The sequence below is a fragment of the Artemia franciscana genome, chromosome 17 (assembly GCF_032884065.1).
Source record: "Artemia franciscana chromosome 17, ASM3288406v1, whole genome shotgun sequence".
NCBI classification, from domain to species: Eukaryota; Metazoa; Arthropoda; class Branchiopoda; order Anostraca; family Artemiidae; genus Artemia; species Artemia franciscana.
In genome coordinates this window covers 43904329-43932217 of record NC_088879.1, presented here as the reverse complement: position 1 = coordinate 43932217, position 27889 = coordinate 43904329, and the positions used below count along the sequence as shown (strand labels likewise).

Genomic DNA, 27889 nt, shown 5'->3' with positions numbered 1-27889 from the left:
ATTTGCTAGAATATACAGATCTATTTCAACACTTTCTCTGGATATAGCTCTAGGCTATATGCTAGGCTATACTGTTTGACTATATGCACATCTTTTATTTGTGTTCATTTCTAATTCGACTTTTATGTTCAGTCGCGAATGTGATTCTTTTAAATTTATGTGTTATGATATACACACTTGCAATATTTGAACGAAGTTAATTGTATATAAAAATTTTTAATATAAAAAATATTAATGATAACTGTATTTTCTTTTTTCTCTTTTTTTTTGTACAAGCGTTATCTTTGAGTTAAAGAGACACACTAGATGGTAACCTAACATAGTTATATTAATTTTTTTGTAAAGTGTGTACGGTGCTCCTTAATCTTTTTTTTTGGAGGGGGGGGGGGTAACTTTAACGCAGTTTTTGCGTTATTTTTTAATAGTTGGTAATAAAAATATTTGAGGGCTTTTTTTCTGCAATATTCTCGAATATTTTTGTAAACAATTAAAAAAAAATTCAACGTTGGATCGAATCCAACGTTGGATTCAATCTCCCAAGACCAGCAAAATGAGCCATATAGCACCGTAAAGGCAACGGTATACTAAAGACAACTGAACTATATCTAGGGATGCTTTAATTATATAGGTTTTGACGAGATTTACGAAGTCCCTAAGTTTCAGCTGGGGGGGGGGCTGAATAGTTTTTTTTTCAACTTTCACTATAGTGCTAATTGAAGTGATCGGCCGCTACGAGTGGGCTGGAAGTTGCAATTATAAATGATCAAAAAGGGAGAAAGGGTGAAACTTTGAATAGAGTAGGTTTGTAAGCCCTTGTATACTTCACGCAGTCAGAATTTGATTTGCTTCTAAGATAGCTTGACGCCCCGGGTATTTTTTTAAACATAACTATTTTGGTTAGAATTCACTTTCTTACCTAAGGTGTGATATATATTTTCAGAACTGTGAGACTGTACTACTTCTAATATGAGAAACTGCAAGTCCAAGACCCAAATAATTTTAGTTCGTAAATGTTCCTGAGAGAGGGGAGGGTGGATTGTACTGTATTTTGGATATAGAATTAAACTGGTGATTTGTAGTCTTGCTAATGAATGGCTCTACTTTTAGAGAAGACTCAAACAAACTTACAACAGATTTATTTCCAAAAATGTCTACAAAAAGTAGACGGAACTGATTCGTGTTCATGTGAAGCAAACACTAAGGTTGATTTTAATTTAATTTGTAGCATTTCAAATCTATCCATCTATGAAAACGTTCCTGATTTAAGTTCCAAGCAATCTATACTGCTATATCCAGTGATTGTGTTTAAGTAGCAACATCTATAACTCTAATCACGTGATATACAGCAATTAATAGATCATGAGTGGGCGTGGCTCAAATTACCTGAAACAAAAAGAAAATAAAAACCTTGAAACCCAAAAAACTCTAGCAAATGAATTATTGATCTGAGCAGTCTGAATTAATGATCTGAGCTGATTGATGTGAAATCAGGTTACAGTTAAAGAGTCCAAAGGCCCGAGCGAGATGAGGCGGACAAAAAAAAACCTTTGACGGTGGTGTGGTAGTGGGCTTTTTGGGCACTGAGAGGTATAAACAACTTCGGGGTAAAATACCTATTTTTGCAACCTTTTCAATTTAGGGGAAAATTGTAGCTAAAACTTCCTTCACTTACAGTTATTATTTTCTATTTCTTGAAAAAAGACTGTAATTTATCCTCTCTTCTGAACTTAAACGTAAGTTTAAAAAAATTACTTCTATTTGTTTAAAATTTCTATTTGTTTGATATTAAGAGTTGATTTCAGTTTAACTGCATCCTAATCTCTTCTCCCACTTATGCCTGGATATAGTCCTAGGTTGGACAATAGAAGCTTACTCATCTCGTTGGTTTACATTATTGTGTGTGCTTATTGTATTGTGTTAAGCTGAAATTTACTTCAAAAATTTACAATCGAATAAAAATTTTGTAAAACCAAATACATAAAATGTTAAAAATCTAAAAAAAAAAATAGTGGTTAGTCCAGAAGAAGGAATATTATACGTAGAATCTTAAAATTACAATCAAAAGCAACTCACAGGAAGTGTGAAGAAACATGACAATAAATCAAATATATCACAGTAAATATCACAATACCTATTCACAATAACTCACAAATACCTAATATAAATCACAATAATTGCAGAAATCTAAAAAACAAGTGCTTACTGAAAACGCAACAAATATTAGGAGGAGAAAATAAGTAATTCATTGAAAATGATAAATTCATATCAAGGGCTTATATAACTCTTTCAACTGTCATAAAATCAGTAGATTTTAGTATATAATTTTAGCTAAGTAAGATATTTTTGGTAAAGGTTTAGTATTTTTTTTGCGTTTTTGATTAAAGTAAAGAGCGAATATGAAACCTGAAATAGATAAAAAATGGATGAAACAATTAATGTAGCCAAAGATATAAAATTGAAATAGTGAGAAATAAAATAGAAGACAATAAAAGTAATGCGAAAAATAATAAAACAAAAGTCCAAATGTATTTGGTTTCAGATCTGGAATCCTTTATTGAGGGGTTAAAAAGAGAGGACACAAAATAGAAATTTAAGTCTAAAAAAGGCTCTTTACTGAAAACGCAACAAAACATGATTAGGAGGAGAAAATAAGTAACATATCGAAAATAATAAAAGTAATTTTAAAAGCTCTAAATAGTGTTTTATCCGTCATATAATCAGTAAATTTTAGGTTAATTAAGATTAGTTTTTGGTAAATGTCTCGTTTTTTTGCGTTTCTAATATAAGTATACAGTGAATATGGAGCCTAAAATTCATAAAAGTTTGATGAAACAATTTATGTAGCTAAAGATGCTAGATTGATTACGTATGTTTAAAATAATCAGTATAAAATTTTCAACATAGTGAAAAATGAAAGACTACTTGATGCAAAAAAATCAAACAGTTCGTGGTACCCGGCTCAATAGTAACCAAAAGTCTAAAAAATGGAATTTTGGTATTAATAGCTACATCAAAAGAATCGCATTTTAATGATGATTTTAAATATATAAGTTTCATCAAGTTAAGTATTACCCATCAAAATTTACAAGCCTGAGAAAATTTGCGTTATTTTAGGAAATAGGAGAAAACACCCCCTAAAAGTCATAGAATCTTAACGAAAATAACACCATCAGATTCAGCGTAACAGAGAACCCTAGTTATGAACTTGTAACCCCTCCCACAGGGACTGTGGGGGAGTAAGTCGTCCCCAAAGACATAGTTATAAGGCTTATCGACTACGTTAAATAAAATGGCTATCTCAGAATTTTGATCCGTTGACTTTTGGAAAATAATTAGCGTGGGAGGGGGCCTAGGTGCCCTCTAATTTTTTTTGTCACTTAAAAAGAGCACTAGAACTTTTTATTTCCGTTAGAATGAGCCCTCTTGCAACATTCTAGGACAACTGGGTCGATACGATGACTCCTGGGAAAAAAAACAAATAAACACGCATCCTTGATCTGCCTTCTGGCAAAAAATATAAAATTCCACATTTTTGTAGATAGGAACTTGAAACTTCTACTCCGCTCTTTACGCTAAAGTGTGACTCTTTCTCTTAATTATACTTTTTAAAACAGTAAAAAACTTTAGCGTAAAGAGCGGAGGAAGCAGCCCTTTCATATACGAATAATTTCTTTTCGTTTTAAGTTTTAATGTCGCTCCTTACTTCCCGTTAAAAAAAAACTTGTTTTTTTTTTATTTAATCAAACAGTTCGTGGTAACGAACTGTAGTAAGGAGCGACCCGGCTCAATAGTAACCAAAACTCTAAAAAATGGAATTTTGATACCAATAGCTACATCAAAAGAATCGCATTTTAATGCTGGTTTTAAATATATAAGTTTCATCAAGTTTTGTCTTACCCATCAAAAGTTACGAGCCTGAGAAAATTTGCATTATTTTAGAAAATAGGGGGAAACGCCCCCTAAAAGTCATAGAATCTTAACGAAAATCACACCATCAGATTCAGCGTATCAGAGAACCCTACTGTAGAAGTTTCGAGCTCCTATCTACAAAAATGTGGAATTTTGCATTTTTTGCCAGAAGGCAGATCACGGATGCGTGCTTATTTGTTTTTTTTTTCCCAGGGGTGATCGTATCGACCCAGTTGTCCTAGAATGTTGCAAGAGGGCTCATTCTAAAGGAAATGAAAAGTTCTAGTGCCCTTTTTAAGTGACCAAAAAACTTGGAGGGCACCTAGGCCCCCTCCCACGCTAATTATTTTCCCAAAGTCAACGGATCAAAATTCTGAGATAGCCATTTTATTCAACGTAGTCGATAAACCTTATAACTATGTCTTTGGGGACGACTTACTCCCCCACAGTCCCCGTGGGAGGGGCAACAAGTTACAAACTTTGACCTGTGCTTACATATAGTAATGGTTATTGGGAAGTATACAGGCGTTTTCAGGAGGATTTTTTTTTGGTTTGGGGGAGGGGTTGAGAAGAGGGGGATATGCTGGGGGAACTTTCCTTCGAGAATTTGTAATGGGAGAAGAAAATTTCCATGAAGGGAGAGCAGGATTTACTAGCATTATTAAAAAAAAAAAACAATTAAAAAATAAAAGTGAAAAAGCTTTTTCAGCTGGAAGTAAGGAACAGCAATAAAACTTAAAACAAACAGAAATTATTACCCATATGAGGGGCTCACCTCCTTCTAATACCTCGCTCTTTACGCTAAAGTATTTTCAGTAATTTCAACTACTTATTCTACGGCTTTTGTGATTCAGGGGGTCATTCTTAATGAATTGGGATAAAATTTAAGCTTTAGTGTAAAGAGCGAGGTACTGACGATGGGGCGAATCCCCTCATATATGTAATAAAAACATGAGAATACAAAAGTTCTTTACGTAATCTAATTTATAAGTTATGTAAATCTTTTACCAATAAAAAGATTCGTAAAAAATTAAAAGTTCTAGTTGCCTTTTTAATTAACCAAAAAATCGGAGGGCAACTAGGCTTTGTCCCCCGCTCTTTTTTTCTCAAAATCATTCGATCAAAATTATGAGAAAGCCATTGAGCCAAAAAAAAAAAAAAAATATGCAAATTTCGTTTTGATTATTCCTCTGCGGAGAGCCAAAATCAAAACATGCATTGATTCAAAAACGTTCAGAAATTAAATAAAAAAAAAAGAAGTTTTTTTAACTGAAAGTAAGGAGTGACATCAAAACTTAAAACGCACAGAAATTACTTCGTATATGAAAGAGGCTGCTTCCTCATCAACGCCCCGCTCTTTACGCTAAAGTTTTTTACTGTTTTAGAAAGAAGAATTGAGAGAAAGAGTCAAACTTTAGCGTAAAGAGCGGGGCGTTGATGAGGAAGCAGCCTCTTTCATATACGAAGTAATTTCTGTGCGTTTTAAGTTTTGATGTCACTCCTTACTTTCAGTTGAAAAAACTTGTTTTTTTTATTTAATTAAATTAAATAACTTACCAAATTTGAAGACAGAACTGGAATGTTCAGAATTTTTTTTTGTCTTTGGGTCAATTTGATATACATCAGTGCTATTTTGCACCTTCCAACATATTGGGTTTTTTTTTGTTGTCTCCCGCTCTATTAAGGGACGCAACCTCACAGCTACCAATATTTTATCAGACATCTTGCAGCTTAGTATCTGAAAAAGAACATGTTTTTAATTTTAGCACACATTTAGGAAAGCCAAAGCAACAAACCACGAAAAAGCATATGCAAGAATTACTTTCTGGTGATAAATAGCGCGAAGCTTATGGAGATTTCGAAAAATATCTATCCATTAGAGTTAATTCTGGAACCTAGCTTTGGGACAAGACAATATGACCATTTTTTAGATTTAAATATTTTTACCAATAAAAAGATTCGTAAAAAATTAAAAGTTCTAGTTGCCTTTTTAATTAACCAAAAAATCGGGGGGCAACTAGGCTTCGTCCCCCACTCTTTTTTTCTCAAAATCATTCGATCAAAATTATGAGAAAGCCATTGAGTCAAAAAAAAATATGCAAATTTCGTTTTGATTATTCCTCTGCGGAGAGCCAAAATCAAAACATGTATTGATTCAAAAACGTTCAGAAATTAAATAAAAATAACAAGTTTTTTTTAACTGAAAGTAAGGAGCGACATTAAAACTTAAAACGCACAGAAATTACTTCGTATATGAAAGAGGCTGCTTCCTCATCAACGCCCCGCTCTTTACACTAAAGTTTTTTACTGTTTTAAAAAGAAGAATTGAGAGAAAGAGTCAAACTTTAGCGTAAAAAGCGGGGCGTTGATGAGGAAGCAGCCTCTTTCATATACGAAGTAATTTCTGTGCGTTTTAAGTTTTAATGTCGCTCCTTACTTTCAGTTAAAAAAAACTTGTTTTTTTATTTAATCATAGACACAAAGCTATAGACTGAAAAAGAACCTTGTGTCTTGAACCCTTACATCGAGTTTCGTTCCACTCTCCAGAATAATATTAGAAAATAACTTAAATAATAACAAAAATCATAAAAAATTAGATGGGAATTCTTCTGCATCCATAGGCAATATCACAACAATGGTGTTATACTTGCTGCAAACCTTGACATTATTTTTAAAAGCAAGGAATCTCGCAGTCATTAAAATTAAAGTCTCAATACAACCCATAGTTTACCTACTTTTTGAGGTGGAAATTTATATATTAATTGAGATATTTATTTTTATTTACTCTATATAATATTTGAAGAATTTATTGGAGTAAATTAATACAATATTTATTGAAGCATTATTGACAATGAATATAATGTGCGCTACTTTAAGGCTAAACAAAATAAATTGGATAAATGCAATTTCGGGGTCAGTTGGGTTCACAATTATTTCAATCGACCTTGGAAATTTATAGGGAAAATCATGCAATGTGAAAATATTGCGAATAAACAAACGGTAAGAAGAACATCCCCCAGGTGATGATTGGTCTTACGGCTCTTCTCAAAAAAAAAAAAAAAAAAAAAAAAAAAAAAAAAAAAAAAAACCTGTCAACAACAGGGTTGCCAACTGGGCACATCCCATGTGCCGGGACACTATGACATAAAAGGACAAAAAAGTGAAACATTTTAGAAATTTGGGACATAAAAGAGCAAAAAAGGGATACATTTTGTAAATAGATGACATAAAACGAAACTGAAATCGGTATTTAATTTCCTTAATTTTGTGCTTCTTGGTTTACGATTTAAAATGAGATCATTTTCGCTGGCTACAGAAGTATTTCTTAAACATGTGCCAAGTTTTTGCCGGACATCCGTATACTTCCTCGAGTAAAATTCTCTTTTTGCTATTTGTAATAATGGATTCTGAGCTTTATGATAATTATTATACGTTCAATCGTTTAGATTACACTTACGATAGATCTTTATTTTGTAAGGTTTGTCTGTTATACGGATCGATTATAGTAGGTCTGCAGTTAAACAACACTTCTTACACCGTCCTTTTTTCCTTGGCAATATTTTTCTAATTCACTTTGGATTATCTGGTAAAACATATCGAACCCATCTTCATTATTTGACGCAGCTGACAAAATTTATCACGATTCATTTAGGGTAATACATTGTTATAACATAAAAGAATTGTTCTATTTGCATATTGCCAAGAAAACTTATTCTTTGATCTATATTTCCTAGAGGAATAGCATGTCTAGAAAACACACAAAAATGGACAGAGGTGTCACTAACAACAACGCGGAAGGATTCAAGGTTAACATTAGTGAGTATGCTATCAATACATGTCGGAGATGTATCCATGACCAGGGCCATATCCAGGATTTTTTTTTTTGGGGGGGGAGAGGGGTTGGTTAAAAGGATTTTTTCAGGGGGAGGGGTTACAAAAAAAACTTCAAAAAACGCATAAAAATTTGTTTATATTCATTTTTGTTTCGTTTGTACGAGTCGGCCAAACATTTCGGGGTTAGGGAGTTCAAGCACCCAACCTCCTGCCCCCTTGATACGGCCTTGTCTGTAACCCTCGTAAATATGTTGATTGATGGAAATAATCCAAATGATATCAAATTATTCATATATTTGGCTGCTATTTGCATTTATTTCAATCAGGTCAACGATTAGATTACCCACAAAGAAACGCGGGAGATTCATGGGCAGCTTTTCAAGCTGCTCCTCCAGAAGATCAAAGAATTCATTATATGAGGAAGCCGGTAAGCCTTTATGCAGGTAATCCACGAATATTTTCGGCAATGCAACTATTAGTTATGGTACGTTAGGAGGTTAAAGTTCCAAACTAATCTCAGCGAGAGCCCTTTAAACATTTCTTTAACCTTGCTAACCTTTTTAGCTTTACACCTTTCTTAACTTTCATTTTGCTAATTTTAGTGTAGATGTTTTTTAGAATTGACGCTGGAAAATCTTAAATTCAAAAATATTATAAATCCGTGTCAAAATGTTTCTCACCCGTTTGTAGGATTAGGAAGATAAGTCTACGAACCAAGATTAGAATACTGGAAGCTGCGGTGATGACAGTGGACAACCATTGTTCTGAAGCGTGGGCGCTCCAAAAAGAATTTGCTAGATGTTTTCCAGAGAAATTGCCTACAGACTGATTTAGGTACCTGTCTGATTGACCGAATCTCAAATAGCAAGCTGAACGAAAATCGCGGTTCAAGAAAGCGGGCTTTCTAGGGCTATAATGAAAGAAAGGATTGATAGGACGCGTTCTACTGATGAAGGATGACTAAACAAAAAGCGGGTCGTCTCCAAATGGGGTGAGAGGATCTCGTAATGAAAGATTTAAGGTAAGTGGGAAATTCTTGAACGGGTGCAAAGAGGAAGACTTTAAATAGATTGTAATGGAGGAGGAGCTTGCGTATCTATGTTGGTCTTAGGTGGCTTGGTGCAGCAGTCAGTTGTTACTAGTAATAGTAGGTGACAATCTTTATCATGCTGAATTAATGATATAGTTTCTGGAGAACATTTGCCCACATTACCCCCTTCGCCCCGTTAGTCTTGACGAGTAATAAGTTTTGTTTAAATTATGTATGCCTCATGTTGGTATCTGGACTAACTGACTTAGTGAGCACATCCTAACTCTCAACCATAGACAAATATGCTCAATACAAGTGTCCCAATGGTACACCCTTCAAGCTTAAAAAATGGATTAGGAATTTGATGGACCTTGTAGCTAGTCGTGATGATTATAATGTACGTAGCCAGATAGTGTTGCAACGTTTAAAACGATCAATTCGTTCTAATGGGCAATTCATGCTGGTTCACTATCCGAGCATAGGAGTAAAATTGATAAGTAGTCAGAAAAAAACTGATGATTATTTCAAAAGTTATTTCAATTCTCTCGAATTTCTTTTGTAAAAATAGTATTTCAGAATAAGCTTGCTTTTAAAAGAAGGAACTTGTCCAAACATTTTTTGGAAGGAAATGAAGACAGACTAGAACAAACAGCAAAATTATCCTTTACCAAAAATTGCTCAGTTGGATATTGGTATTTATATACCTTTTTTCTGTGATCTTAATCATGTCAAAAATATATACCAAGAGCTGATATAACCGAGCTTTACCCTTACCCTCGAATATCGATGATAAAATACAAACATATCCTATTTTTAAGAATCCTCTACTTTAACTGCCCATTTTAAGGGTGAGTGAAGTAACCCCTTTTTGCTTTTTTTCTTCTTATCACGACTTTAATAGGTTTTAACTACTAATTCTCACTTTTATGATTTTGCCTGAATTTAAATTTGGACTTGGAATCCCAACGTCATGAATTCAAGTTCTGGTGTTGTTGGTTATTTGGTTCAAAACGGGGGTCAATGGTGTGACTCTGTAAGTCCAGCCAGAGTCGATCCAGCTCTAAATGAGTACCTGGAAAAATCTGGAGTAGAAACACAGGAAGTGAGGGATGATTTGCCCCTAAAACGCACTGCATTCCCGGCCGAAAGCATCAAATCAGGAGATCGGTGCCTGCGCAACGCGGATCATTCGTCAGCATGCAATAAAAGTTTTAAAGTCCTTAAGTATTTTTGTTTAACGTACATGTACTATTTTAGGGCCAAAAGTATATTCTATTCTAGGTACTTCTACTCTTAGCTTACAAAGGAATGTTTAACTTTACGATTGTCAATCAGCCAATTCTTCAAAAACACGTATTTAGAAAGAAATTGTTCACTAGATTTTTCTTTAAGCTTTACTCTGCTAATATTATTAGCAGTGAATATGCTTGAATGCAGGAATCTTTTTCAGGAGTGGCAAAGAAATAAATCCAAAATTAGCATAGACATATTCAATAGAAAAAATGTCATTCATTCCAAAAGGACACAAAACCCCCTCTGCTACATAAATACCTGGTAGAAGAGAGAGAGGGATCTAGCCAGAAAAAAAAATACCTGTAAATTAGATGGTGTTTTCTGTGAACCAGTTTCAACAGTTATCAGAGATATTTACACATTTTCGATTGTCGACGAAGCAATTCTTCAAAAGTATATGCTTAAAAAAATTATTTTCCAAACATTTCCTTGAGTTTTACTCCACCGATGGTATTACTACTGAGTAGACCCGTAGACAGGAGGAAGGAATCAAGGGGAGGGGGTATTGTGGGGGAGTTAAATGCATACATTCACAAAACTTAAAATGTACATTCTGTAAAAAAACAACAACAAAAACAACAACAACAAAAAAACATGAAATTATAGAATAAACCAGAAAAAAATGGGCCCCTCAACTACTTACACCCCTGGTAACAAACAGGACAACCCTAATATAAAATAAAATACCTGCAGATTAGCAATATATGTCTGATGATCAATACCTCTAGTCATCTGTTCAACTAGGCGGTCGAGTAACATTCGGTGGGCTTGTAAGTCTCGGTTTCGGTCTTCCATTAACTGACCTGAAAACAAAAGAGGTAAGTATATATTTCATAAAGAACCGCATATTAATAGGAACTGACAGATTAATTAATAGGCAACAACAAGTGGCTTATATACCCACCACCGACTTGATTTATTCACATCCATTTCCAAACTCTCCACAATTAACTTACTGGAAAACAGATTGTTTATTCATAAAAGTGTAATTGTCGTTTTTATTAATGACGTGTTGCCATCTGTTCAGAGAGGATTCTCACAGAGAGAAGAATGAAGTTTCAGAATATTACTGTAGCAGCAAAGTATGAAAACAACACCATCTCTTCTTTTAACAAACCAACAAATAAAACAAACTTTTTTTTACTTTTATTGCTGCTGGCTTCAAGTCAAATTGTTTTTTCAGATAAAATTAATTTATTTAACATAAAAATTAAAACAAATTTACAGCAGCCATCTACAAAAAACTGAAGGTTTGTTGACGATGGTTCCAAATCCATTATTATACAGCTCTACAACTACAACATAAAAATGAAGAAAAAAAATTAAGGGAAATAACATACAACTTTCTATTCTTTCTCAATTATCACCCAAAAGTTAACGCTTCAATCTACTCTTGAGCTGGATTATATAATCAGCCTCCCTAATACCATTGGGGGGGGGGGAAATCCACAACCCCGATCCCGCAAAACGAGGCTGGAACGCAGCACACTGAGTACTCCGGAGCTCAGATGCAAGGTCATATGCATTTCCAGTCTCATAACAGTGGTAAGATGAATTAACTGTAAAAACTTCCACAATACTTCGGTGAACACTTATTCAAACATTGACATATAAAAATTGCTAACTGGTAATACAGTAACTGATAAATATTTAAAATTTTCGAACTTGTAAAGCAATTCAACGCGCTATTTCCAAACTAAATATAATCACCTAAAACACGAACTATTTTATTTTGTAAAATCTAGACCTTTCTAAAACTTTGAGTAAAGTTGCTAGTCCATAGCATGCAACCATACGGCAAGTAAGAGATAAGAATAGAATGATACAGTAAAAGTAAAACGTTTGTCGGTAGTTGATTTCTCAGTTTTCTTATCAAACCCAAATCTCTCGAAATCTTAACTGCCAGAAGATAACAATGCTATTTCCAACTTAAATTAAAATGAAAACTAAAGCTTAAGTATTTAACACCATTTACTTGCTTTAAAATTCAGCATTAAAAACAATCTTATTATCTAAAACATATGGAACTCCTTTTCGGCAAAATATCATGAAATTCGTATTTGAAATATTCCCTGCTAAACAACTAGAACTTGTAAGACTATTCAATTTAGCAAGGACCTTATTTGTCGTCTCAATAAACTGGCTTAGACAAAAAGCTTTAATCGTAAACACCGTGTTGTCAGCAAAAAACATTATCAATGTATCTGGTGTATAAAACTGCATGGTATCAACGTGGATTAGACAAAGAAGTGGACCAAGCATTGAACCCTGAGGGACTCCAGAATTAACAATAAAAGTTTTTGAAATATAATTTTGAATACAGACTCGTATAATACGCTGGTATAATACGCGTGTCATCAGCAAAAAACACTATCAGTGCATCTGGTGTATAAAAACACAGGGTATCAACGTAGATTAGACAAAGAAGTGGACTAAGCACTGATCCCTGAGGGACTCCAAAATTAACGATAAAAGTTGTTGAAATATAATTTTGAATACAGACCCGGATAATGCGCTGGTTCAAACCACTTAGGGTTAGATACGATTCAAACCACTTCAGGTTAACACCTTGAATCCCTCAAGAGCTTAGCATACGCAATAAAATTTCATGAACCACCTTGTCAAAAGCCTTTCTGAAATCTATTAAATAAAAAAAACAAGTTTTTTTAATTGAAAGTAAGGAGCGACACTAAAAATTAAAACGAACAGAAATTATTCGGTATATGAAAGGGGCTGTCCCCTCCTCAATGCCCCGCTCTTTAAGCTAAGTGTTTTATTGTTTTAAAAAGTAAAGTTGTGAGAAAGAGTCAAACTTTAGCGTAAAGAGCGGGGCATTGAGGAGGGCACAGCCCCTTTCATATACGGAATAATTTCTGGTCATTTTAAGTTTTAATGTCGCTCCTTAATTTCAGTTAAAGAAAACTTGTTTTTTTTGTAGTTAATAACGATATAAGTCCGAATGTTTCGTCTTCCAATCTGGAAGCCTTTATCGAGGGGTTAAAAAAGCCTAGCCTGGATAAAACATGAGGAAACAAAGGGAGCAAACAAATGCTAAGTTAACTAACAATTGCTAAAAGAGAAAAAAACGATAAAATTGATCTCATACTTAGACGAAACCTACATATTAACAAACCGAGCAAAAACAATCAGAAAATATAAAACAGGCGTATCCTTGAGTAAACTCACATTTAAAAGTGAGCTTTCTTTGGATTTTGTTTTGTCTTTTTGCATAGTGATTTTTCTCCCATTGTTAATGGTTTCAAGTTGTGAAGCCAAAATATTTGCATTTTTATTATTGATTTTACTACTGCTGCTTTTTTTTGGAATTTGTATGAAAAAGTTAGTTCTTGGTTGTGAGACCAATAACACTAATTATACATGAAAATTAATTATAAGAATGGAAGTGTGGTTAATCCTTGAATAGCTTGTATATTTACTCGTCACCAATCAGTATAATTTTTAATAAAACGTCTTATATCCCTGCTCGTCATACGTCCGTACCTTACTCGTCATACGTGGAGCTGGGACGTCATGCGTAGCAGCTCCACTTTTTTGGATTTTTTTTTGCAGTATTTGGCTGCTATCCTTTATGGACCCAATTTTCAGTTAAACGAATAACTATTATAATTGTTTTTACTCTGGGATCCCCTTGTCCAACAAATCTAGGATATAAATTTCAAGGCCATTAGAAGAAAAATATCTAAGCCTGTTTTGGGATATATTAGCCAATCGAAGGGATGCCTGAAAATTTATTAGAATATATTGAGTACTCGTTGGTAGTACACTTTGCTTTTTTATATTTTAGAATATAACAGAATATTTATGATTTTGAGACAAGACATGCCTACAGTAAGGAGCGACCCGGCTAAACAGTATCCGAAACTATCTAAAATGGAATTTTGATACCAATAGTTACATCAAAAGAATCGAATTTTAATGCTGATTTTAAATATATAAGTTTCATCAAGATTAGAATTACCCATCAAAATTTACAAGCCTGAGAAAATTTGCCTCATTTTAGAAAATAAGGAGAAACACCCTCTAAAAGTCATATAATCTTATTGAAAATCAAACCATCAAATACAGCGTATCAGAGAACCCTGTTGTAGAAGTTTTAAGCTCCTATCTACAAAAATGTGGAATTTCGCATTTTTTGCCAGATTTTTTGTCGTGAGAAGGGCTCATTCTAATCGAAATCAAAAGTTCTAGTGCCCTTTTTAAGTGACCAAAAAATTGGTGGGCACCTAGGCCCCTCCCACGCTCATGTTTTCCCCAAAGTCACCATATCAAAATTCTGAGATAGCCATTCTATTCAACATAGTCGAAAAATCTAATAACTATGTCTTTGGGGACGACTTACTCCCCCACAGTCCCCGTGGGAGGGGCTGAAAGTTACAAACTTTGAACTGTGTTTACATATAGTAATGGCTAATGGGAAGTGTACAGACGTTTTCGGGTTATTTTTTTGGTTTGGGGAGGGAGAAAATTTGATTGGGGGGTTACGTGGGTGGATCTTTCCATGAAGGAATTTATCATGGGGGAAGAGAATTTCAATGAGGGATTTTCTATCATTATTAAAAAACAATGAAAAAATAAATATGAAAAGTTTTTTCTTCTGAAAGTAAGGAGCAGCATTAAAACTTAAAACGAACAGAAATTATTACGCATATGAGGGATTTACCTCTTCGTAATACCACGTTCTTTAAGCTAAAGTATTTTTAGTAACTTCAACTATTTATTCTACGGTCTTTGTGATTCAGTGGTCATTCTTAACAAATTGGGATAGAATTTAAGCTTTAGTGTAAAGAGCGAGGTATTAACGAGGGGGTGACCCCCCTCATATACGCAATAACAACATACGAATATGGAAGTTCGTTACGTAATATAATTCGTAAGTTACGTATATTTTTTACCAATGAAAACGTTCGTAAGAAATTAAAAGCTTTATTTGCCTTTTTAAGCAATCAAAAATTGGAGGGCAACTAGGCAACCCCCTTCGCTCCTTTTTTCTTGAAATATTCCGATTAAAACTATGAGAAATCCATCTAGATAAAAAAAAAATGCGTTTTAATTATTTATGTGCGGAGAGCCAAGATCAAAATATGTATTAATTAAAAAACATCCAGAAATTAAATAAAAAAAAACAAGTTTTTGAAATTTTACCTGCCATTATATCTTCATGTCAATTTTAGTATAAATAAAAAATGAAAAATATTTGGATTTATAGTTTCCTTCGTTATTCTTGTTATTTTTAGTACCAGACATTCTATCCTATCGAAATGAAAGTTCCATGTTCATTGCCCAAATGTATGCCCTCCCCTGGACCAGGAAGGTCTTTCATTAAGTTTTTTTCTTCTGATAGAAGAAAACAAGGAAAGAATAAGCAAAAATATATTGGAAACTGGCCTATCTGGAATAATGAGGTTCATGAAGCGTTTGCCATATTGGCAATGAAAGGCTCAAAAGAATGTAGATAGTGTTTCAATAAACAAACAATTATAAGCACGTAAATATTTTATATCTATAAATATTTAAATATTTTATATTTTATATTATAAATAATCTACCAACAGCTTACAGAACAGTTTGTTAGATGTCATAATACGATTCATAAGGCTCTAAAATTAAAAAAAAAATCTTAAACTTTCGTTTCAACATTGGCAAAACAGATTTTTCACCACCCTTACTGAAAATTTTCTTATTGTTAAATTTTCTCTGGATAATTCCATCCTTACTGAAAATAACTTTCTCCATAAAAATTTCTAGCGGAAGATTCAGCCAGAAATATTGTCCTTAGAATACTTTCGTTTGAAAAAGACTTTAGTTTCTATATGTTTTCCCTTTTACTCTGGATTTCCTCTCTTCCGTGGAAGCGAAGAGATTGCTTCGTTAGGAACCGAGTGTCAATCACTCTTAAAACTGCAGTGTCATTCACAAGTTTAGCCCTGGAAAAGAAGCTTAGAAATACTTCGCAAATTTGAAATACTTCGAAAACCCTTCACCCACACTTATGTCCATTGTTACACGGCTGTACCAATGATTATAGATTATTTTAATTATTATTAATTATCAATGATTATTTTAATGATTTATAACGCTATATATTTGCCTAATTTTGTGCGAGAAAACATAACAGAGAGCATAACATAACATAAAAATTTCTTTGGAATGGTAAACAATACTTTTATACACAATGTTTACACAATGTTTTATTTATTTATTCTCAAGTCTTTATTTGTTCTAAATAAAGGGTTCTTTTGAGAAAAAAAGGACGCATTTCAAGGCACCCCTTTTAAAATGCATTTTAAACTGTTTTTTTGTACACCCGTGAAAAAAACCCTGCCCTTCCCCAACGAGAAAAAATTACAGGACAAATGACTTACGAATTAAATGAACATACCACTTCATGCTTCTTTTATGTTCTTTAAGAATATAATAATTGGTTCTCTCGCAAATTCAAATTTAAGCCCTTTTCGGGCCCTTAAAAATGACCCAAAATTTCTAGTTTTCGGGTATAGAAAATGCTTAAAACGTTGGTTCTAAACTTACTTTTTGATAATAAATCCATTTTTAAAGTTAAATAATCCACGAGCATTGATTTATCATTATTAAGTTCAATACAAAATAAAATAAAAAAAAAATCATTTTTCTATCCGCCATGTTTCGTCAGTCGGCTTTGACATTTTTGACATATAGGTGAAAGGGCAGTTGATAAGCGATGTAACAAAATACGAAGAAGTCATGGCAGGTTTTTCTTTTGTTCGTTATCCAACTTAATATTGAGAAATCAATGTTACAATTCACAATCCATAAATTTAAAATTAATAGTATGCTTGAAACAATTGTTATAACCCATTTTTATACCAAAAAAATATAGAATGATATTGTTATTTTCAAGGGTCCTAAAAGGCCTTAAAATTGAATTTGCAAGAAAAGCGATTATATTCAGACAGAGCACAAGAAATGACATCTAGTTGTATGTTCACTTTCTTCGTATTTACCAGTTTTTCATCCATTGACCCACTGTAAAACCGGTTTCTTCGTTAGTTTCTTTCAGCTTAGCGTAGAAAAACAGAGACAAGTGACAGAATAGATGGGAAATATATATAAGGTGGGCTATATATTTGCACATTAGGGTGGGGTGGGGTAAAGTATTTGTGCTCTGTGAGTTTAGGAAACAATTCTTACTTCATAATATGCAGAATAATTGTACCTAACAAACTTTGCGTGCACACCCTCTATAATTCATCCCCCTCCCTAATGTGCAAATATATAGTGCAAATTTGTTTCTATATATTTCCGTCATATTTTGTGAAATTTCATTAATATTAGTAAGAGATGCAGATCCTGCTTAGATAAAGAACTTAACAAAGGCGCTATAACATACAAGTACCAGAAAATTTAATGGAGAAGACACAGTTATTTTTTTCGTACATTATGTCTCCCCTGTTATAAAGTTTAATCCAGAAATCGATATAAATGCAACTTACTAAATAATAGGGATGCCCTCTGCCTAATGTTTACTTCACATGAACTCGAATCAGACTAGTACATTATAAGTCTGAACAAAACGAAAAAAAGCTCTTCCATTCAAACTCTTAACCTGGTTTTTCACAGACTCATTTTTTATTTCATGCTTTAATCTTCACAGCGATCTATTTTATGCAAAAGAATCGGTCTTTAACTATTGTAATGCTGTTACCAAGTTAACTGACTACATTTCAATTGCCACGATTTTAAACTATGTAGGTTTATATTTTCTGGCCATACAAGTATGCATTTGGGTATAATCCAAGGATTGACGCTGTTGACTGGGGAAAATGCTATGAAAACAATTCCTCCTTCATTGAAATTAAATAAAAAAAACTGATTTTTTTAGCTGAAAGTAAGGAGCGACAAAAACTTAAAACGAACAGAAATTACTCCGTATATGAAATGGGTTGTCCCCTCCGCGATCCCTCGCTCTTTAGGCTAAAGATTTTAATTATTTTAAAAAGTAGAATTGTGGCAAAGAGTTAAACTTTAGCGTAAAGAGCGAGGGATTGCGGAGGGGACAACCCATTTCATATACGGAGTAATTTCTGTTCGTTTTAAGTTTTAATGTCGCTCCTTACTTTCAGCTATAAAAATCAGTTTTTTTATATTTAATTTCTGAAAGTTTTTGAATTAAATCATGTTTGGTTTTGGCTCTCCGCACATAAATTATTAAAATGAAATTTGTATATTAATTCTTTTTTTGGATAAATGGCTTTCTCTTAGTTTTGATCAGACGATTTTGAGAAATAAGGGGTGGAGAAGGAGGCCTAGTTGCCCTCCAATTTTTCGGTTACTTAAAAAGGCAACTAGAACTTTTAATTTTTAACGAACGTTTTTATTAGTAAAAAATATACGTAACTTAAGAACTAACTTACGTAACAAACTTTCATAACCTTACATTTTTATTATGTATACGAGGGAGTTTGTACCCTCGTTAATACCTCACTCTTTACACTAAATCGTAAGTTTTGTCCCAATTCTTTAAGAATGACCCCTGAATCAGAAAGGCCGTAGAATAAATAGTTGAAATTACTAAAAATACTTTAGCATAAAGAGCAAGGTATTTATCTCCTCCTAAATACCTCGCTCTTTATGCTAAAATATTTTTAGAACCCCTCATATGCGTAATAATCTCTGTTTGTTTTAAGTTTCAATGCTACTTCTTCCTTTCATTTGAAAAAAAGTTTTCCTGTTTATTCACAGATTCTAATGATCCGTTTTCTGTTTCATAGAAAGCTTCAACCTTCTTCCAATAGCGACAGCAAAAAAGGTAAAATCTTATGTAAGGTTTTTTTATATCTTTGAAATTAGACAAGATCTAGTAGAGCTGGGATAGCCTAACAAACTTTTAGGAATGATAGGGCCTTAATTATGCTATCCCCTATTTTCAGGTTTCTATCTCTAGTTTTCCATTTTTCTAATGCTTGGGAAAAATACCCTTTGTAGGGGGGGGGGGTGTTGAATATACCTCAAAACGGGGTATAGCATAAATTAGACACTGGACCATCCCCGGAAAGTTTTCACAAATTAGCCTATCAAATAAAAAACATCTCTTTATTGTAGAGCTTATTGAAAAAACAGTAAATTTCTTATTTAGCTGTTTTTCACTATTTTGGAAAGGGCTAAGATTAGGAAAATGAAACTCAGTAATGAATCCAGGGCCAAAAACCATACTCTGAGAAAATATTGCCAAGCTTTAATACCAACCAAGTCTTAGAAACTTGCCTAGCCTACTTGACAGGTCCTATTGAAATTTTGACAAAATGACCTTAATTTTGACCTTAATTGTCAGTTATCATTTTGTTTTTGTGGTTTCAGTTCTGAAAATGCATTCCCTGTTACATGATTAGAATTTTAAGCCACGTCAATGTTTTTTGTTTTTTTTTTATCTAGATTAGTAAATGTACGCATATTTGCAGATCTTAGAAACCTAATAAATTGGGATTAAGGATATTTGCGAAGTAGAACTGTTTTTTTTGTATTTCGTTTAAGCAGAAGAACTGTTAGCGGCAAACGTATTATAATTCATATTATTGACTTACCAATAAAGTGAATATACCACTCGATGCCTTTTTATCATGTTTTTTAAGAATAAAATAGTCGCTTCTATCGCACGGCACTAAGAAAACATAGGGTAAAGCTTTAGTTTCGTCACAATCTGTCGAAAACACGTATTACTGCATATAGCAACATTCTGATGGTCTCACATTGTTTCTTTGTCATTGTTAGAGAAGCTTGTCTATTTTCTAGCTTACTAAAATCCCCCTTCAACAAACTAAAAATGCTTAAAGTGGGCAGGGTTTTGAAGCTGAGGGAAATGTTGGGGTTGGGCAATATGAATGAATAATGACATAAAAACAATATGCAATCATCAGAATCTAGCTATATACAGTAATTAAAAAAAACTCACAAAAAACTGAAATATCCTCCTTCCGAACTTACAACACCACAAATTTTTCCCGTGACTAACAGCAAATTATGTATTCCTTCCCCCTAACTCCCCATTCTTTATGCTGAAGCCTGAATTTTCGGCCAAATTGCTTCAGAACCACTGCTCAAATAAGGGTAATTAAGGTGGGAAAAGGGTGATTTTCATAGTAACTGAAGATTGGAAAATCTTTTTAATGTGGGTTTCTTTTAACACATACAAGTTATGATTCAGATGGTTTAATAGGCAATGGAAAAATCAAACACTTGTAATTATCTGTTAAATCCGTTTGTTTCACTCATAAATGCTTTCAGTAAGGAGCTATAAAACTTTAGTGCAAAAACAGGGAACTGATAGAGAAGAGGGTCTTGTTTTTCATACACAGAGTAATTACCTTCAGTTAATGACTACTTGAAATTTACAGCAAAGAGTAGGAGATGGTAGGGAGAGGAGGCCCCTCATATACGGAGCAATGCTCTTAGCTTTCAATTCCCTTTTTAAATATCTAATGTGTCGTCACATGAATATGACAGAAGCTCCTCATATACGGAGCAATGCTCTTAGCTTTCACTTCCCCTTTTAAACATCTTATGTGTCCTCATATGAATATGAGGGAAGGCTAGGCCTCAACTGTTTTGGTTTTTATGGTAAAATTTAAATTGTCCCTGATAATACTCGTAAAATAAAATCACCCGAAAAAGATAAGCTCTTTTTATGGCACTTGGTATTAACCAAGTGACATATAGCAATCGCAAATTCTGTCGGTCTGTCGGTCTGTCTGTCGGTCCCGGTTTTGCTACTTTAGGCACTTCCAGGTAAGCTAGGACGATTAAATTTGGCAAGCGTATCAAGGACTAGACCAGATTAAATTAGAAATAGTCGTTTTCCCGATTTGACTATCTGGGGGGGGGAGTGAGGGGCCGGTTGATTCGGAAAAATAGAAAAAATGAGGTATTTTTAACTTACGAACGGGTGATCAGATCTCAGTGAAATTTGATATTTAGAAGGATATCGTGTCTCAGAGCTCTTATTTTAAACCCGACCGGATCTGGTGACATTGGGGGGAGTTGGGAGGGGGAAACCTAAAACTTGGAAAACACTTAGAGTGGAGGGATCGGGATGAAACTTGGTGGGAAAAATAAGCACAAGTCCTAGATACATGATTGAGATAACCGGAACGGATCCGCTCTCTTTGGGGTAGTTGGGGGGGGGGAATTTCTGAATAATTAGAAAAAATGAGGTATTTTTAACTTACGAACGGGTGATCGGATCTCAATGAAATTTGTTATTTAGAAGAATATCGTGTTTCAAAGCTCTTATTTTAAATCCTGACCGGATCTCATGACATTGGCGGAAGTTTGGGGTGGGGAACCTAAAGTCATGGAAAACGCTTAGATTGGAGGGATCGGGATGAAACTTGGTGGAATTAATAAGCAGAAGTCTTGCATACGTGATTTACATAATTGGAACGGATGTAACTTACGAAAGGGTGACCAGATCTTAATGAAATTTGATATTTAGAAGGATTTTGTGCTTTAAAGTTCTAATTTTAAATTCCGACCAGATCCTGTGACATTGGGGGGAGTTGGAGGGGGAAACCGGAATTCTTGGAAAAGGTGAAAATTGGGGTATTTTTATCTAACGTATAGATGATCGGATCTTAATAAAATTTGATTTTTAGAAGGAATCCATGTCTCAGAGCTCGTATTTCAAATCCCGACCAGATCTTTTGACATTGGGGGGAGTTGGAGGGGGGAATCTTGGAAAAACACTTGGAGGGGAGGAATCGGGATGAAGCTTGGTGAATAGAATAAACCAATGTCCTTGATACGTGATTGACAGAATCGTACTGGATTCGCTCTCTTTTGAGTTGGGTGGAGGGGTTCAGTGATTTGGCGAGTTTGGTGCCTCTGGACGTGCTAGGACGATGAAAATTGGTAGGCGTGTCAGGGAGCCGCACAATTTGAATTGATAAAGTCAATTTCCCAGATTTGACCATCTGGGGGGCTAAAGGGAAAGGAAAAATTAGAAAAAACTAGGTATTTATAACTTACGAGTGGGGATCGGATCTTAATGAATTTTGATATTTAGAAGGACATCGTGACTCAGAGCTATTATTTCAAATCCTGACCGGCATTAAGCCTCTTACTTTCCTTTTTAAATCAATCTATTGATTCATAGAATTTTGTTAGAGCTCATACCATATGATCTCTTGGCTCTTAGCTCTTCTCGCCTCGTCACAAGTGCCATATGAGCTCTTAGCTCTTTTGTGTAGGGGACTTTAAACAGACAAACTATTTTTCGGACAGTGATGTTTATATTTTAAGGGGAGAATTGGTTTTGGAAAAAATTCTACTCGTTCAACGTATTTGGCATTGCTCAAGAGAACTGAATGTGGGGAGTTTATATCTTATTTTTTGTAAATTGGCTATGGTTTTTTTGGTATTTTTTGTAACTATTTCCTTCAATCATCTTTATATGCTTATACTTTAATTGACATACTCTGCCCATTGCCTTTAGAAAAATGCTAGTTTCTAAGCTTCATCAAATAAAGGAAAAAAGCAAGTTTTCAGCTGAAAATAAAGAGCAACATTAAAACTTAGAACGAACAGATATTATAACGTATATGGAGGATTTCCCCCCTCCTCAACACTTTGCTCTTCACGCTACAGTTTTTCGGCACTTCAAAAAAAGTTACTTATTGCTCTAATTAACCAACCCTTGTGTTTCAGGAGTCGTTTTTAAAGAATCCGGAGCAAATTTAAACTTTTAGTGTAAAGAGCGAGTTGTTGAGGAGGGAGTAACCCGCCTCATAAACTTAATTTCTCATATACGTAATTTCTGTTTGTTTTAAACTTTAATGTTGCTTCTTACTTTCAGTTGAAAAAACTCGTTTTTTTTTTGTTTAACTTCTGACCATTTTTAAATAACGCCAGGATACCTGGCTCCACCTCCATGGAAGAATCCCCTCCACACGGAAATATCCTATGGTCAATTCTGGCGAAAATTTACCCCGACCAATTACCTTTAAAATCTCCACGCGTAAAATTGAATCAGTAAAGAGAAAGCAAGAAATATAAAGAAATTTCGTATAGGAATTTTGGCTAATTCACTCAGTGTAAAATTTTCCCTGAAAATTTCACCAACTGGAAACCTCCCTCTTTATGGAAAATTCTCCAGCAGAAAATTCGTCCACACCTCCTACCCGAAAAATATACGCATGCTTCCCAATGAAAAAAAAAATATAAAACAATGGACACGTTTTATAAATTAAAAGCCTTTCTGGGGCTTTGGGGATCATTTTATGTCCTAAGACATAATTATTGGACTTTTCAATTATGCTGAAAAAAAGCTATCTCAAAATTTTTATCAGACGATTTTGGGGGGAAATGGTGTCTAGTTGTCCTACATTTTTTTGGTCTTTTAAAAAGGACAATAGAACTAGAATTAACCAAATCACGACATTTTAGGCCCACGGAGTCGATACGATCAACCCTGAAAAAACAACAACAAATAAACACCCATCCGTGATCTTTTTGGAGCTGGACAAGAAGGCATGGGTGAACCTGGGCAAGTAGATATGGCCAGACCTGTACAAAGAGGTATGACCAGACCAAGAGAAGGAGGTATGAGTGGGCCTAGTTGCACTAGAGACTCTGTTATTGACAATAGCTCTAGTGGACCTGGTGGAATTGTTTTAAGTGTTGCTTCTTGTCATGGAATGTCCAGTAGTTTTGGAGGAATGTATCTACCATTGGGTGATGGAGAATATGGAATAAGGGGTTCTGCTCCAGGAATAATAATTCCAATGATGACGCCCCCAACTGGTGCACCTCAGGGCCATTTTGTAAGTACAATTTCTGACACTTTTGACACTAGTATTGTATCATAAACACAGTTAAAAGCTAATTTATTTTTCTGAATTTAAAATCTAAAAGGAAAAATAACTTTCAGCGCAAAACCCCAAGTGTTAAGAAAAATAATTAGGGAATTTTATATATCCACTGGAAAATTGTTAGGAAAATCTATGCCTACAAATTTACTTACGCCTCACTTCGCTCTTTGCTATCGGTAGCACGAGTCTTTGATTCTCTCCCCCCCCCTCGGACGGTGCTCGAGCTTTCGTCATTTGCAACTTAGTATTATAAACTAGTATTTCCAGATATTAGGATTCTTCTTCTTTAAGTATAAATCTTTCTTTTGAATTTATTCAAAACTTGAGTGCGTCTCAAAAATAAAGCATCCAATAATACATTCGAGGATGCCTTATCTGACTTATAGGCTTAACACTAAACTATTCTAAGGGCTTGCTAGCTGATATAACATAGAGTTGAATTAATGCATGTTTTGATCTTAGCTCTCCACACATAAATAATCAATAGGAAATTTGCACTTTATTTTTTTTTTGGTAAAATTCTAGTAAATTGACTTCTTTGTATCTCAGAAAGGGTATAGGTTAGGAAAATGAAACTTTCAGGGATGGGTCTACAGGCTAAAGTATGTCGCGGGAAGGTATTTTGAAGTACTTACCTCCACTCGTTCTCCCTCTAGAGGGCACTGACCTTTGATGACCTTTAAAAATATGTGTGCTATAAAAGTATAACCTTGCAAAATAGATCTTCTGCTTAATTGAAATACAAAAAAATTGTTTTCAGCTTCATAACTTTGCTGAATCTCATTTTGTAAGGTTTTAAAGATATGCAAATACATTTCCTAAATTTTGAAGAAGAAAAAATATTGATATGGCTGAAAATTCTACTTAAATAACAGGAATTACATTTTCAAAACTTAATGCAGACAAAAAGCAACTAGTAACTGAAAAATAAGGTTAAGTGTTGTTTTGTCAAAATTTCAATAGGTATAGACATGTTATGTAGGCAAATTTCTCTGATACACTTAATCTGATGGTGTGATTTTCGTAAAGACTGTATGACTTTTCAGGGGAACTTTCCCCTATTTTTGAAAATGAGGCAAATTTTCTCAGGCTCTTAACGTTTGATGGGTAAGACTAATCTTGATGAAACTTATATATTTAAAATCAGCATTAAAATGCAATTCTTTTAATGTAACTATTGGTATGAAAATTCAATTTTTTAGAGTTCTGGCTACTATTGAAACGGGTCGCTGCTTACTACAGTTTGGTACCACGAACTGTTTGAAAACTTGTTTTTTTATTTAGCTTCTGTTCGTTATTTAAATAATGCCGGGATATTACACGTATGTTTCTAGTCGTTCTTTGATTTCTTGTTGTTGTTGATTTGGTTCTAAAATAAACGTTTGCTTGTCTTTATCTTTATAATTTTTATTAGGATTAAATTAAAAAAACAAGTCTTTTTTAACTGAAAGTAAGGAGCGACATTAAAACTTAAAATGATCAGAAATTACTCCGTATATGAAAGGGGCTATTCCCTCCTCAACGCCCCACTCTTTACGGTAAAGTTTGACTTTCTCTCAATTCTACTTTATAAAACAGTAAATAACTATAGCGTAAAGAGTGTTGAGAAGGGAACAGCCCCTTTCAAGCACAGAGTGATTTCTAATCGTTTTAAGTTTTGATGTCGCTCCTTACTTACAGTTAAACAAAAACGTTGTTTTTTATTTAATTTCTGAACATTTTTCAATTAATGCATTTGATTTTGGCTCTCCGCAGATGAATAATTAAAAAGAAATTTGCATATTAATTAATTTTTTGCTAGATAGCCTTCTTTTAGTTTTGATCAGACGATTTTTGGAAAAAGGGGTGGGGGAGGAGGCCTAGTTGCCCTCCAATTTTTCGGATACTTAAAAAGATAATTATAATTTCTAATTTTAACGTTCTTATTAGAAAGAAAATTTACGTAACTTACGAATTAACTTACATAATGAACTTCTATATTTGTATATTCTCATTATTTATATGAGGGGGTTTGCCCCCTCATTGATACTCGTTGATACCTCGTCTTTATACTAAAGCTTTAATTCTTCCCAATTCTTTAAGAATAACCCTTGAATCTCAAAGGCTGTAGAATAAATAGTTGAAATTACTAAAATACTTCAGTGTAAAGATTGAGATATTTTGTAGATGCACCCCCCCCCACATGCGTAATAATCCATGTTCGTATAAGTTTTAATGCTCGTCCCTACTTTCAGTTGAAAAAACTTTTCCACTTTTTTTTCATTGCTTTTTAAAAAAATAATGCTAGAAAGTCTTGCGCCCCCTTCATGGAATTTCTTTTCTCCCATGACAAATTCCTCCAAGGGAAGATCTTCCCACGTAGCACCCTCCCATCATCCCCCCCTCCAACCAAAAAATCCCCCTGAAAATGTCTGTACACTTCCCAATAACCATTACTGTATGTAAACACTGGTCAAAGTTTGTAACTTGCAGCCCCTCCCCCGGGGACTCTGGGGAAAAAGTCAGCCCCAAAGACATAGTTATTATGGTTTTCGACTATGTTGAACAAAATAGCTATCTCAAAATTTTGACCCGTTGACTTTGGGAATAATTGAGGGTGGGAGGGGGCCTAGGTGCCCTTTAATTTTTGGTCACTTAAAAAGCGCACTAAAATTTCCATTTTTCGTTAGAATGAGCCTTTTCGCCACATTCTAGGACTACTTGGTCGATACGATCATCCCTGGGGAAAAAAAACAAACAAAAAAATAAGCACACACCCGTGATCAGTCTTCTGGGTGTTTTCCCTTATTTTCCAAATTCAGGAAAAAATTTTCAGGCTCGTAACTTTTTATTCGTAATGTTAAATTCGGTGAAACTTATATATTTCAAATCAAACAGTTCGGGGTAACAAACTGTAGTAAGGAGCGACCCGGCTCAATAGTAAGCAAAACTCTAAAAAATGGAATTTTGATACCAAAAGCTACATCAAAAGAATCACATTTTAATACTGATTTTAAATATATAAGTTTCATCAAGTTTAATCTTACCCATAAAAGTTACGAGCCTGAGAAAATTTGCCTTATTTTAGAAAATAGGAGGAAACAACCCCTAGAAGTCATAGAATCTTAACGAAAATCACACCATCATATTCAGCGTATCAGTGAACCCTGTTGAAGAAGTTTCTAGCTCCTATCTTACAAAATGCGAAATTTTGTATTTTTTGTCAGAAGGCAGATAACGGATGCGTTTTTTTTTTTTTTTTTTTTTTTTTTTTTTTTTTTTTTTTTTTTTTTTTTTTTTTTCAGGGTTGATCGTATCGACCCTGTGGTCCGAAAATCTTGCGAGAGGGCTCATTCTAACGGAAATGAAAAGTTCTAGTGCTCTTTTTAAGTGACCAAAAAAATTGATGGGCACCTAGGCCCCCTCCCACGCTAATTATTTTCCTAATGTCACCGGATCAGCCATCACCAGATAGCCATTTTATTCAGCGTAGTCAAAAAAACCTAGTAGCTATGTTTTGGGGGCGACTTACTCCACCACAGTCCCCATGGGAGGGGCCAAAAGTTACAAACTTTGACCAGTGCTTACATATAGTAATGATTATTTGGAATCAAATTGCATTGCTCACCTCTCACTTAAACACTCTAAAGAATAAGCAGAAGCTGAATGATCAAACGCTCAAAACTACAATGGCAGAAGTTGTCAGTCAAGCACTGTCTACTGAAGTTGGTCCATTGGTTGAGGCCTCTGTTAAAAAACTTACCCCTAGTCATGAACCTGCTACTTTTGATGCCAACAGTATAGAAATAAACAAACAAGAGGTATACTCTAGCCTGAAAATGGATTTTGATGTGCTTGCTGAAAAATCACTCAAACAATATGATCTGAGGATGACAAAGCTTGAATCCTCCTTGAAATTGCTTGACTCAGGTTTGTCAAAGCTGCAAAATTCTCTGAAAACAATTCAATCCAATGTTGATCGTCT

General features: G+C 34.2%; 1 protein-coding gene across 1 annotated transcript; it reads right to left on the bottom strand.

Moving 5' to 3' along the window:
* Nucleotides 1-1307: 1307 nt before the first annotated feature.
* Nucleotides 1308-17791, bottom strand: LOC136037644 (uncharacterized). The gene is made up of 4 exons (XM_065720348.1): nucleotides 17557-17791; nucleotides 10754-10869; nucleotides 5467-5647; nucleotides 1308-1383 (listed from the first exon to the last, which is right to left on the bottom strand). The coding sequence occupies exons 2-4, from the start codon at nucleotides 10859-10861 to the stop codon at nucleotides 1358-1360; spliced, it is 315 nt and encodes a 104-aa protein (XP_065576420.1). The 5' UTR covers nucleotides 10862-10869; nucleotides 17557-17791; the 3' UTR covers nucleotides 1308-1357.
* Nucleotides 17792-27889: the final 10098 nt, after the last annotated feature.

What these genes read in the sequence shown, in the direction of transcription:
- LOC136037644 (XM_065720348.1), bottom strand. Translation starts at nt 10,861, where the DNA reads ATGGAAGACCGAAACCGAGACTTACAAGCCCACCGAATGTTACTCGAC. An exon ending in CATATATTGCTAATCTGCAG is followed by an intron (nt 5,648 to 10,753) that starts GTATTTTATTTT and finishes GTTCTTTTTCAG; the next exon opens with ATACTAAGCTGCAAGATGTC. An exon ending in CAGTTCTGTCTTCAAATTTG is followed by an intron (nt 1,384 to 5,466) that starts GTAAGTTATTTA and finishes TTTTTGTTTCAG; the next exon opens with GTAATTTGAGCCACGCCCAC.